At 42.3% G+C, this 12,573-nt stretch overlaps 1 protein-coding gene across 1 annotated transcript; it reads left to right on the top strand.

The window, feature by feature from the left end:
• Positions 1-449: 449 nt before the first annotated feature.
• Positions 450-6,293, top strand: ccdc78 (coiled-coil domain containing 78). Its single transcript, XM_053414307.1, has 14 exons — positions 450-521; positions 1,025-1,156; positions 1,252-1,338; positions 1,648-2,004; positions 2,589-2,639; positions 2,776-2,864; positions 3,142-3,220; positions 4,229-4,354; positions 4,439-4,635; positions 4,791-4,965; positions 5,528-5,571; positions 5,670-5,751; positions 5,844-5,944; positions 6,206-6,293. Exons 1-14 carry the CDS (start codon positions 450-452, stop codon positions 6,291-6,293), a joined length of 1,680 nt encoding a protein of 559 aa, XP_053270282.1.
• The last annotated feature ends 6,280 nt before the right edge of the window (positions 6,294-12,573 follow it).

Raw genomic sequence — 12,573 nt, 5'->3', positions numbered from 1 at the left:
TTACTATTAACATTCATTGATTCTTTGAAACCTTTGGTGTAATAACCTAATATTTCATGTCAAAGTCGCCTCTGTTCAATCAATTCATTTCACACAAGAAAAGCTGATGAGGGGCCTTGTTTTTTTTATCAGCTTGGAAAAAAAGATGGAAAAATCACATCTAAACTTTAACACAGCAGTCAGAGTTTCCTACACACTCTGTATTGTTGTGATAGAGCGGAAGACAACAGTGTAAACTAAGACAGGATTAGTTTAGGGTGAAGCTGGTGGGGAAAGCAGATGGTTTATACTATAGCATTTTGTGGTGCTGTTGTTTCAATAAATAAACTGTGATGTTTGGTATGAAATGAAGTACGAAGGCAGACAGGCTTTGTTTGTATTTTTGAAACCATGGCAACATACTGTTGGTGGATACAGTGAGGGCCAAAGGCAGCACACACTGAATAAAGATGGACACTAAGGACCAGCAGCCTAATTCAAAAGAACTTCAGGAGAGACTTCAATCTCTGACCGAAGAAAATGTGAGTAAAATCTGTCGTCTTCATAATGTGCACTTTTTACTTCCGAGATTTTGGCCACATATTTTGTTATTGAAGTAATTCGAACACTTTTATAACGCGTTTATAAGCAGGATATAAACATGTTATAAATGGCCTCCCACAATAGCTGTAGGCAGATGTCATTTTAAATATTTGTATTTGTCAAAAACTATAAAGCCACCTGTAGGCTGCTAGAGGTGGAGGCTGCTGTATAAACCAACAAGACTATAGATACAGATAAGAAGACACAGCACTTAAACACAGCTACAAAAATATAATATACCTTAATATGAAATCATAAACATTTTGATTTGGAAATACTTAAATCAATTAAATAATTAAAATATCCTTGGGTTTGTTATAAACTATTTATCATTTCATATACTGCTTAGTCATGCTTAATAGATGGCTTAAGGTAAACTGAATTAAGATGGGCACTGATTTTTAAAGGGGGAATGCACCATTATCACTTCACCTCCTTTCAGTTCCAGCTACGTGAGAAGAATGAACGCCTCTTTGCAAAGGTGGGCTACCTGGAGAGCAGACTGGGCCACCTGGCTGCCTCCAACACAGACCTGTCCTGCAGGCTAGTCCGGAGTGAAGAGGAAAAACTAAAGGTAGAGAATAAGAACTCTGTGATCTGCATTAACTAAAGCCTCAATGTTCGGTAAAGCGCCAGAGGGCTCTGTCTTCCCTCGTCTCGTTCTTTCAGATATCGAAGGAGCTGGTGGAGGAAAAGATTCAGACCAACAGGATGAGAGAGCGATTTGAGGAGGAGGCGTTTGAGCTGAAAAACAAGGTGAGAGTTGGTTTAATGTGTAGAAATGAATTCAAAAGTGTCAATCATGATATTTCACCCTGTTTATAGAGCATCAACTTACTAATTAAAACCAAACTAACAAGAATAATTTAACACTATGACATTCGTCAGTGTGAAGACGTACCTAAAATAACAGAAACCATCTTTATTTTTTAATACCTATACTGCAGCCAGTCTCCAGGGGGCGATTGAGACACTTTGGCTTCACTTTTGGGGAGTCTTAATGTCAGCCATCTTTGATACAGTCTATGGTTAACGCCTCTGCTGCTGTTTCTTTGCCGTCTTCAGATATTGAACCAAAACAGCGTGACAACAGACCTGGAGCTGCAGCGAGACAAACTGTCCAGGGGACTTCAGTCGGCTGAGGCTCGTCTGACGGCCGGAGAGAGAAGCGGCCGAGACCTGACGGAGGACTTCGCCGCTCTGAGGAAGAGCTACCAGGTTCTGGCTCAGGCCCACGACAAAGAGCTGACCCAGGGCGAGGAGCTGAGTGCGGAGCTGCTGGCTCTGGCCCAGGCCCAGGACGCCCTCCGCAGGCAAATGGAGGAGCAGCAGCGGAATGTCACGACCAGCACCCAGGGTCTCCATGGAGAGCTGGACAGGGTGCGGGCCTTGATCAGCCGCATGTCACAGAACAGAGTCAAGGTGAGACAGTGGACTGGTTGAAATGATGGTGTCCAACAGTTCAGGTGGGATCTCTCCCACTAGGCTTCACCTATTCTACCATTACCGACAATAACTCCTCCATTCCGTTTTGTCATTGCTGCTCCCTTCAGCTCTATCATACATTTACAACATGTACAAATACTTTTAACATTGACGCACTTTTCCATTATTTTACAATCAATGTTATAAATGTTATGATATGATGATGCATTCAGTTACACGTTGTATCTATTGTACTTCTGTCCGTCCTGGGAGAGGGATCCTCATATGCCTATATCTCTGAAGTTTCTACAGTTTTTCTTCTCCTGCTAACAGGGTTTTATTTTGTAGTTGTTACTCAGTCTTGATGAGGGTAAAATAAAATAAAAGATGTCACACCTTGTTAAGAACTTAAGACCCATTGTGATTTGTGAATATGGGCCATACAAATAGAATTTGATTGGGCTTTTATTATGAAGAGGTCGGTTTCATTATGAGGAGCTCTTTTAGCTTTGACACATTTTGGGATTAACAGTGGAAAACTTGTTAATGCTTTTTTATGTCAAATCTCCAATTCTTAACAGACTGAGGATTTGGCAGCTTTGGACAAGGAACAAAAAACTATGAAAGAAACTGTGAGTATTTCAGTATAAAAGTCACCACGATTACTCTTGGTCAACCGTGACCAGCTCCACATGTTTTACACGTACCAGTACCTAACCCGCAGTTTCAGTAACTGCTTCTCCCTGTTATTTCTCTGTTGTCACGTAGCTTCTAGGAAACCAGGATGAAATGAAAGAGATGCTGGAGAAGCTGAGGGATGGTTACATGGAGCAGCAGAGGAGCCTGGAGGAGAAACTGTGAGGACCCACCGATGTTTGTCATTTACCCGTGCACAAGCTTAATTAAGAGGAAACATCCTCATCTTTCATGTTTCCCGTCATCAAACAGCCAAACACATGTTGGGATGGGTTCGTCCCACATGCCTCTGCTCTGCGGTCCCCTCTTTGATTTCTTGTTTTGAGCTGTGGTTCGATTCCCTGTGTGTGATGTGGTCTCTCTGCTCCCTCCTGTGATGTGGCCGTCTGTGGCATCGGTCGCCGCTCTCTTGTGGTCGCGCCTGTGTCTGGTCATCAGGGCGGCCTTGAGCAAAGAGCACCAGGAGAGCAGGGGGGTGATCCGTGACAGCCGGGTGAAACTGTCTGAACAGAATGCGGTGAGCATGAACGGTTCCAGATTCTGACTGACAGGATGCTGGTAAAGCTGCTGCCGATACTATCACTCACTATGTTTACATGGACACAAATATTCTGATATCAAGACAACAGTCTGTATAAGTCACTGCCATACGAACAGCATTATCTTTTTTTCAAGATATTTTTACTCCAAGAATTTCCGAAGGCAAACAGCTCATGACAGTTATAACTCAGTCAGACCTTTTCCACCCCAAACAGTATAAAATAATAAAGATTGTTATTATACTTTATCTTATTGCATTCTCTGATTTTACCTAATTCTAGTTCTTTCTTAATTTTTGTGTATTTATTGCTTTATAAATATAATTATTATATTATTATATCACCCAAAAATTACCCCCCCCCCCCCCCCCTCCACAAAAAAAAGAATAAATTCATGGGGGAATAACTCAATTATGTGTCAATTACATAAGGTAAAGTATACTGTCCTCTGACTCAATAGTGATTAGTGAAGGTGGTTTATAGCATGTTAGTTAAACTTTCATGTGGCAATATGGGCATAGTTTGCTTCCATCAAACACATACTGGCCTTTCAATCGTGAATATTTGGGTCCCGATGGTAAATGATGCAGGACAATTACTTCACTTATCCTTTCATATGGTAAATCACTGAAAATCTTTATAACCCACAAGTCATACTCGGAATAAGCAAGAATAAAATTAAAAGTATTGTGACCTTTGTCACATTATATAGACACATACATGTTTTAATTGCTATTATCCTATCATAGTTACTTAGCTTGACGTCATAATCAGACTATGCTCCGTAACATATAAACAGGAAGACGAATGGAATAGTAGCAAGTCATATAAACATTGTAATCAGGTAAACAGTCATGCTATTCCTGTCTGTAGACACTGTTGAACTTTCAGCTTCTAAATGACTCTTAATACTAATTTCAATAGGATGTTAAAAAGGGTATAAATGTGTTCAAATTGAAATGTCTGTATAACTTCCCCCCCCCCAGGCCCTGATGTGCTCTCAGAGCCAAGCGAAGGAGGCAGAAGAAGAAAACTCAAAGCTGCAGCTTCAGGTCAAGGAGCTGAACGAGGAGTTCCGCTCACGGCTGGTGTGCTACGTGCAGGACTTGGCGGTGAGCAGTGAACACAACATGGCGACATAACTAGTCCCAGGGCAAGTCCCTCATCTTACTGTATCACTCCTCCTGAATCTACAGGACTACATTGATGGACTCGGAGATGGGAAACCTCCCTCAGAGGGAACTAAGATGAGGGTGTTTGTGGAAAGCCTGCTGCAGGATGTGCGTTCCTCCTACAGGGCCAGAGAGGAGCAGCTGGCTTCTGCTGCTCGCTCCTACAAGAAGAGGCTGCAGAAGGTCACTAAGACCCATCATGCACTGCTCATCGCATACAGGTATCACACAGTCTGTGTGTTTGTCAACAATTACTTCGGAAATCGGTAAAAACTTATAGAAGGATCCATTTATCGTTGGTTTTGGTCTTTTTATGAGATTTGTTGACACTAGAAAAACACAGAACATCACCCGACTCTGTCGATTTTGCTTTTAGGGTTCAGAGGGAGCAGGTGTTGACCAAACCAGAGTGCGGACTTGACCCTGGACTTCCAGAGGCCAGTTTCAGCCTGGAGCTCTCTGAGCTGAGGGAGGAAACCGAGAGCGAGCTGCAGCATGTCCGTCAGGACAAGGCGAGGCTGGAGGCTCGGCTGCAGGCGGCCCTGCAGCAGGTAGAGAGGAGAGAAAGATGGCTGCTTGGAAGTGGATCGATGTGCTTTTGTTTTGCCTGGTGAATGTTTGTATTTGGGTCTGTGGGGATTCTTCTTTGTGTCATGTTACAAAGGCAAAGAGCGAGCGGTCATTCAGAAACATAATGGATTATTGTTGTAGAGGTGGATTTCAGGTCATGTTACAGAATAGATGGATGTAATATTTGTTGATGTTAAATATTCACTTTATTTTACATTGCTTTTAAAGAAGTTTCATTTTCAGTTAAAACAAGGTCAACGGTACAAGAAACTGTGTTGAACAAGAGGACAGGACATTAGACATGTTATATATATATGTAAAAGCATAAAGTAATAAGAGAGAGAGAAAAAAATCTTTTAAATAAAATAAAATAAAATAGATCACATTATAACGCAAAGCAGAAAACCAAATTCAATATACATAAAACAAATTGCAGAGAAGGTTCTCGGGCAAGAAAAATATCGATTGGTACAGATTCTGCTTATTAGTTTACATTAACATTTCTGTGTTTGTGATGATTCACTCTGACTTTCCTGTTTCCAGGTGGCTGCCTTAAAGATGCCTGCTCAGAATTCAAGCTGTCTGGAGTGAGTTTTATTTTTTTTATTTGATCAAATGACAAAAATAAAAAGATGAGCTATGGGGTGTGTTATTACAAAAAATATAAAATTTATATATTTATCAGGCCGGTAAAAGAGGAGCAGACATGTGAGGAACCCTGGACGGGCGTGAGGACACAGCTAAAGGAGATCACAGACTCTACCCTGGTAATCAAACCTTTCAGCGATTAAAATTGCTGATTTCAGACATTGTAAAAATAAATAAACCTTTTATATGATAAAGCTTTTCTCTCTGACAGGTGAGCTTTGAGAAGCAGCGAGCTCTTCTCATCACCAGGGCGACAGTTGCAGAGGCGCAGGTGTCCGAATTGCAGGACTACGTCGACAACCACCTGGGCAGGTCAGGTGGTCACTCATAGGGATAGTTCACGGAAAAATTCTATTCACTCATCATCTACTCATCACTGTGCCAACAGTGGTTCGAGTCCACAAAACACTTTAGTAGTTTCAGGGGTGAACCAGTTTCCACCCCTCCATTGGAATAGTGGTGAGTAGATAATAAGTGAAGTAAAATTTTTCCGTGAACTATCCCTTTAACGTGTAAGTCATCTAATGTTTTAATTTATAAGAGCGTTTCACTGAACATTGATGCAACCTGCAGGTATAAAGAGGAGATCACACATCTCCGCAGACTGCATGGCAAACAGGAGGGGGGGCGATCCCAGAGTGCTAATTCATCTCTCCACTAAGGAAACTGGAAATCCCATTTTCAGATAATTCAGATTGCACAGGTTAAGGTTGTAAATCTCACATCTATATCATCTGTACTTTTAAACATGTATTCCCCTGATATCACATGAATCAAAAGCAGTTTCACTAATTCTGTTTCCATAGAAATCCATCTGTAGAACCTGTTTTAAGTGTCTAAACATGGTGCGTGACTCCCTGCTGCGTTCACACCCCATCACTAGGTGGTGCTGCTCATTCTGCTGCTTTTCTCCATGAAAGGCCCCCAAAGAAATCCAGCCTTGAGAAAAAAATGCCTGGAATGTTTGTAAAGCTTATGTCAATTTCACGAGCTCGGGAGAAGAAAGCCCGGTGACAGCGAGGGGTCACCCTGGTGAGAATAATGTCATTACATGTTACCCAGACACGTACACGCCTGTGAATGCTCTCCCCATCAATGCCAGGCTGAGAACCGTGGCGCACAGCAAGCCAGGCTTTTTACAGAGGGAGGGTTCATATTTATAACCTTCAGTGTTTGTGTGAATAGGCAACTATTCCCTTTAAATCCCTTTAACAGGGAAAGGATCTTTTTTTTTTCTTTTAATAGCGTGTTTTGGTTGCATGGTTTCATGCTACGGCCAACAGCTGATATAACTTTAAAATGTGGCATTATTTTAAAAAGTTTCAGAGTCTAAGGAAGTTTGAGTCAAAGTTAGGTCGAAAGCAGAAGTAGTCGGGGGAATGATGGGAAAAGTAGAGGAGATGGAGAGGGTCATAGGCATGTCACCCCAATCCTCTTTTCAGGGGGCATGCCAGCCATTGGGAGGGGGGAGGGGGGGTAACAGGGGTGTGAAAGTCTGAGAGGAATGGGAAGTGGGATTTTGTAAGTAATGCATTACACTCCCAGGGCCCTGGGAAAAGGGGTGGGGGGGCTGTTCGGCTTGGGCACCGTGCCAACATAGTCACTGTGCCAAAGCGCTCGGTGCTGGGGACCACTCCTCTCACCGGCGGATCTGTGGGAAAATTAAAAACCAGGTTGTTCTCTGCTGCCGCGCCAAACAAACACAAGAGGAGAGAGGTGATGTGTCTGCAGAGGCCTCTGCAAACCAAATGAAATCAAACAAACATTTTCAATTAAAAAAGTTATAGAAGTTTGTCTGAAGCGCAACTGGTCTCCGAGGCAACGTGCCAAGTATTTTTTTTCTCACAATTTCTGAAGAATTTGACTCCTTGGACTGTGACCAGCTACTTATTGAACACAATATGCACTCACTATTATGGTGAAAATAATACCCACAATAAAGAGTAGAGTAATATATCTGAATTATGTTGCAGGGATGGTTACAGATTTTACTCGTATATTCTGGAAATAGCCTAAAAATCTTAAATGTGTTCAAAAAGAGACTTAAAAACAGTTTTGGCTGTAGATGTTGATTAAGATCCAAGCACATACATACTGGGTTTATCCCCTGAAGACCAGATAGACAGAGATGGGAGTTACCTCCCGAAAATCCAGATTTTATTCAAAGAAAACCATTACATTCTCCTGGTTAAGGCCACAGCCCTCCTGCATAATGCAATTGAGAGACAGAGTCAAATGATGGATTAATTATTATAGTAATTATTATGGAGAATTCAGATGAAACCAGACAGATTTTCTAAAAGATAGGCACTAAGTACCTCTTTTTATATTTCTATTTAATCTTATTCACACAGGTCCTTTTATTTATCATTTTACCTGTATATTACCATAATTATGAAATTGTTAGTTCACATTTTTTGTTTAATGGAAAACTCTGAGAAATAAGTCAGGAGGCCTGCTCAGAAAATAAAGTTAAATTTTTGCTATAGAATTGATAATGTGATAGATATAAATCATGATGTGAATCGTCCAATGCGTTGAACGTCTGTGTTATTTCTCTATGTCTCAGACGTGAGAAGAGCCCCCAGCAGGATTATATCCTTTATGTAATTAGCAGTTTGTTTTTCATGAGTCTGCTCGGTTGAACCAGTTTATCAACTTATCTGTTCCCGTCCCACTGAGAGTGGAGAACTGTTTTTGCTACTGCTGGCACACAACCCACTAAAATGAACACACAGACATAAAATCTGATTTACACCCAACGAAACCTGGACCGACAGACTCACACATCACCGTTTGACACCAGAGTGTGTTTGTTTTCACCATTAATAACAGATTGAATTGTTCCATAACTCATGTCATGAATAAATTTTCTTGTGATCCTCTCGAAACTGTTTTAACTTGTATACTGTTTGTACAACCACAGAATACGGTGTAAGAGTATTGTGTCATGTTCTTCATTTCTGTCTGGAAGATGGCACATTCATATCAAATATTACAATGATTTTGCTATTAAATGGTTTTCATGTGATGTACACAACAATTCAAACTTCATCGATGTTCCCACTGATCAAAAGTAAACATTTAATCTAAGGGAGTGTTTTTTCAGGAGTAGTTCATTCTTCCTCTAACATTGTACAGATGTAGTTCAGCAGGACATTAGCATTCTGGTTCATGTGAACTCATCAGTTCTGCTGATCCTCAAGACCATGACCTCATCAACATTACAACTGTGTGTAAACTTGCTTGTTCAGTTTCTCCGCTCTCGTCTGTTTTGTTGTCACTTTCGGGCCCAGATTTTTTTTGTGTGAGTGGCACAGTGGGAAAAGGGCTGGATGAATGTGTCGTTCTGCGGATGGGAAGCAGGGTGGACCGGTGCGGAGGAAGTACCTCACATGGTCCGCGATGGGCCGCTCGTCAAGAGGCCCTTTGTTTTAGGAGGTTAATGCCTAATTGATACAGGCTTAATGAGAACGGGCCTGTGTGCGCAGAGTGTGTGAGCCGGGGGCTGGGCGGCCCTGTCGTAATTGGAACGGACAAGCCTTGTGTGGAGGAGTGCACGGGGAGAGGATTTATGGGAACACAAGGAGAGGAGAGAGAAAGAGAGAGAGAGGGAGAGAGAGAGAGTGGGAACCAGGAAGAAAAGGTGACAGGGAGTGGGAGGAATGTGGAGGCAGTGGGAGAGGAATCCGATGTGGTCGTCAGAGTATTGCAAGATCGTGCGAAAAAAAAGAACTGACAATGGAAAAGTGAGCAAAGAGTGTAACCAGGACGTTCCCATGCATGTGTGCTGAACGCTCCTCCCACGGCACCAATATGTGTCGAGATACTTTTTCAACTTGATGCATCTAGTATGAAATATTTGCTCCACATAGTTAAATACATGTTTTTTAGTCTTCTATATTAATTAACTAAAGTATAATGGCAACACTAACTCTCTGCAACTCTCTGCTGCACAAGACACCTGTCTGTTCTTTTCTGACAAGCTGTCTTTTCACCCCCTCTCTCAATCTGACAGCCTCAGACTATTCATGCAAGAGTCCCCAGCTACCCTCCAGACAAGCTTTCAGCACAGAGGCTGGAGAGCATTAAGAGGGAGGAGGGCCGGGGCGGCAGAGGCGAGCACAGAAGAAACGTGCACTTCAGAAAACCTTGAAGAATCAGGCCTGAAAGCTGGGGAGACTGTGGGTGGCTGCGAGAAGGGGAGAAGGGGAATGAAAAGAAAGAATAAAAAAATAAAGGGGATCACTGTGCATAATTATGAAGATGAGAGGGGGAAACAATGAAAAAAATGGAATCTCGGGGATGAGGGTTGCTAAAAAGTAAAAAAATTAAAAAGTGAAAGAAAATGGAGCTAGGAGAATATAGGGTGAGAAAAGAGGGGAGGAAGAGTTACAGTAAGGGAGAGAAGGACAGGGGAGGGAGGCAGCGTGATGAACAGGAGCGAGTGGAAATGAGGCTGAGAGGGAGAGAGAGGGATAGACCCTCTGCTTTCCCACACTCGGCCGGTTCCCACAGTGGACCCGGCTAATCCCTGTCTTAATTGGGGGAGAATTCCAGCGCACATGTTCCCCCATGGAATGAGCGAATAGACTGAGCGACAGGGAGAGGAGAGCAGAGGGAGCTTCTGACACATCAGACAGAGCCCGGCGGCCGGGCCTCATGCACCGTGCGCCAGTGCACTTTGTCAGAATATAAACACGCAGCACGACTGTCAGCACGTCTGAAGCATAAATGGCCTCCTGAGTTCCTCTTTCACCAGATCCAGCCTAAGAAGTGCTCTCAGCAGACACTCAGTCACATTCCACCGAGACCAGTGTTCTGTTTGCAACTGGAAGGTTTCATCTCATTCATGATGAAGAAGTGAAAAAACTCTATAAAACACTACAAGACTGATAAAGTCTCAGTTATCCTAAATTTAAAAAAAATACTTTTTGAAAACCTATTAGCTCAGGTCTTAAACTATTCATCAGCTGAATAGCTTTTTCTTTATGGTGCTTAAAGCATAAAGAATGACATTTAAATGCATTTTATCTGAAATATGTTGCTTTAAAATCTTTTGACAGATCTTTTGGAATGCTGACAGTCTGAATTATACTGTTATTCTGATTTATTTGAAGCATCTGAGTGAATTCCACGTTGAGGTCGCTGCAGCAGCTGAGGTGGACATTCTAAAAGCTCAGCACTATAACTTGAACTAACTCCGCCACGGATAAATAATTAAATATTGTTGTGACTGCAACTGTAACTGCTCTCTGGGTATCTTGGTTTTCAAATCTTTTACTTCCCAACTGGCCAAAGACTGAGACAGTCATCATATCAGGATATTTCATTGTAACTTATAACTTTAATCTGATTATGGTCAAGGTGAGTGATAAATAATTTGTATACATTATATTGTTATTCAGCTTGAAGCTCTGTAGACCTATTAAGTCAATGACTGAATAGATCAAACGATCATCACTTCTTCTCTGGGAATTGTTCAAAGTAGTTCTGGGAAATGTAGGAAGACAATCAAATATGTAGAGATTTTACCAAATGATAAACATTAACAACTGGCACTCAGTATATCCTTGTTTTTACTTTTATCTATTCTTGTTACATAGGCTGTATTGAAAGGTTTTTGTGTCTCCTAATCTGATGTTAACGTTTGGTTTTACTTTAATCATTGTCATTGGCAATGGTATCATGATATCAAGTCCCAACTGTCCCTGTATGAAACCACATTTCGATTTGGACCTAAAGAGACGTATCTTTCTTTTGATACTAACAAATGAATCCCTGCAAGAGTTCCTTAATGAACGTGGCACAGACTATGATCACGTCTTCACATACTTTGCTGCACAGTTCACAGGGAATATCTGTTGAAAAATCTTGGCCTGAAGCTGCAAACTGAGGGTGAAGCATGTGAGGAGATACTAGCAACCTAACAAAACCAGCGTGAGTGGCAGTTTCGTTCCTGCCTCCCTCTTTCCTTAATAAACATCTCGGAACAATGAGCGCAGTGCAAAATGTCTCTGAGGAGGAAACTTGACACAACCTCTCTGAGGTGAAAGATAACAGGCAAAAGGAAGAAAAGAACAAACCATGTCGAGGAGGGGAGGCCGGGCCGGGCCTCAGTCCTGCAGGATTAGATCTGAGACACAGAGAGGTGGGTGGTAGGTAGTGAGGGAAGAACTGAAGTTTCTCCCCTTTGTGCAGACGATCCGACGGGTTTTGCGAGTAAACCATAATCCTGCTGGTTAATTGGCAGGCTTGGAGAACCTCTACTAAAAACAATTCTACTTCCTAGTAAGACTCAGGCTGGGGTTTAGTATCCAGAGGGATGACATCACCACAGGAGGAACAGAACTGTGTCGGAGGAGGAGGAGGAGGAGGAGGAGGAGGAGGAGGAAGAGATGGGGATCGAGGCAGAGGAGGAATTGTATGGCAATGCAAGTTACCCATTGAGATCTTCAGGTCTCAGGTCTTTTAGCCTGTGCACTTGGCTGCTGGGAGGGTTCTCCCAATGTGTTCTCTGCTGTGGTGGGATAAGGAGGTGGCAGTGGGAGCTGTGGCACCAACAAACTGAACAAACACCAACATTTACCTCTATGGAGGCTTGATTAATGTACATCTTGTCTTATCTTATCTTATCTGACCTGATCTGAGCTTATATATCTTAAAATACTACTGCAGTCCCAGTCCTAAGCCTGCCTGTTTGAAATGGTTTGTTTACTTGGCCTGTGGTGTTGCCAGTTGCAGCTTTTCTTTAGCTGTGGTGAGTAAAGACCTGCAGCGGGACTCAGAACTCATTGTTGTTGTGAACGTGCCCTTGTCACGTCTCTTAGTCTGATGAGTCCCAGTTGCCTCTTTATTCCAACTTTATTAAAACTCGACACTGCACTTCCTTGGGCCCTTAACAATACACATGTGTGAAGCCGACATGAACAGTTCTTCAG

The sequence above is a fragment of the Pleuronectes platessa genome, chromosome 21 (assembly GCF_947347685.1).
Source record: "Pleuronectes platessa chromosome 21, fPlePla1.1, whole genome shotgun sequence".
NCBI classification, from domain to species: domain Eukaryota; kingdom Metazoa; phylum Chordata; class Actinopteri; order Pleuronectiformes; family Pleuronectidae; genus Pleuronectes; species Pleuronectes platessa.
The sequence above is the reverse complement of the archived record's forward strand: the minus strand, read 5'-3'. Positions and strand labels throughout refer to the sequence as shown.

What these genes read in the sequence shown, in the direction of transcription:
- ccdc78 (XM_053414307.1), top strand. Translation starts at nt 450, where the DNA reads ATGGACACTAAGGACCAGCAGCCTAATTCAAAAGAACTTCAGGAGAGA. An exon ending in AATCTCTGACCGAAGAAAAT is followed by an intron (nt 522 to 1,024) that starts GTGAGTAAAATC and finishes ACCTCCTTTCAG; the next exon opens with TTCCAGCTACGTGAGAAGAA. An exon ending in TGCAGGCGGCCCTGCAGCAG is followed by an intron (nt 4,966 to 5,527) that starts GTAGAGAGGAGA and finishes TCCTGTTTCCAG; the next exon opens with GTGGCTGCCTTAAAGATGCC.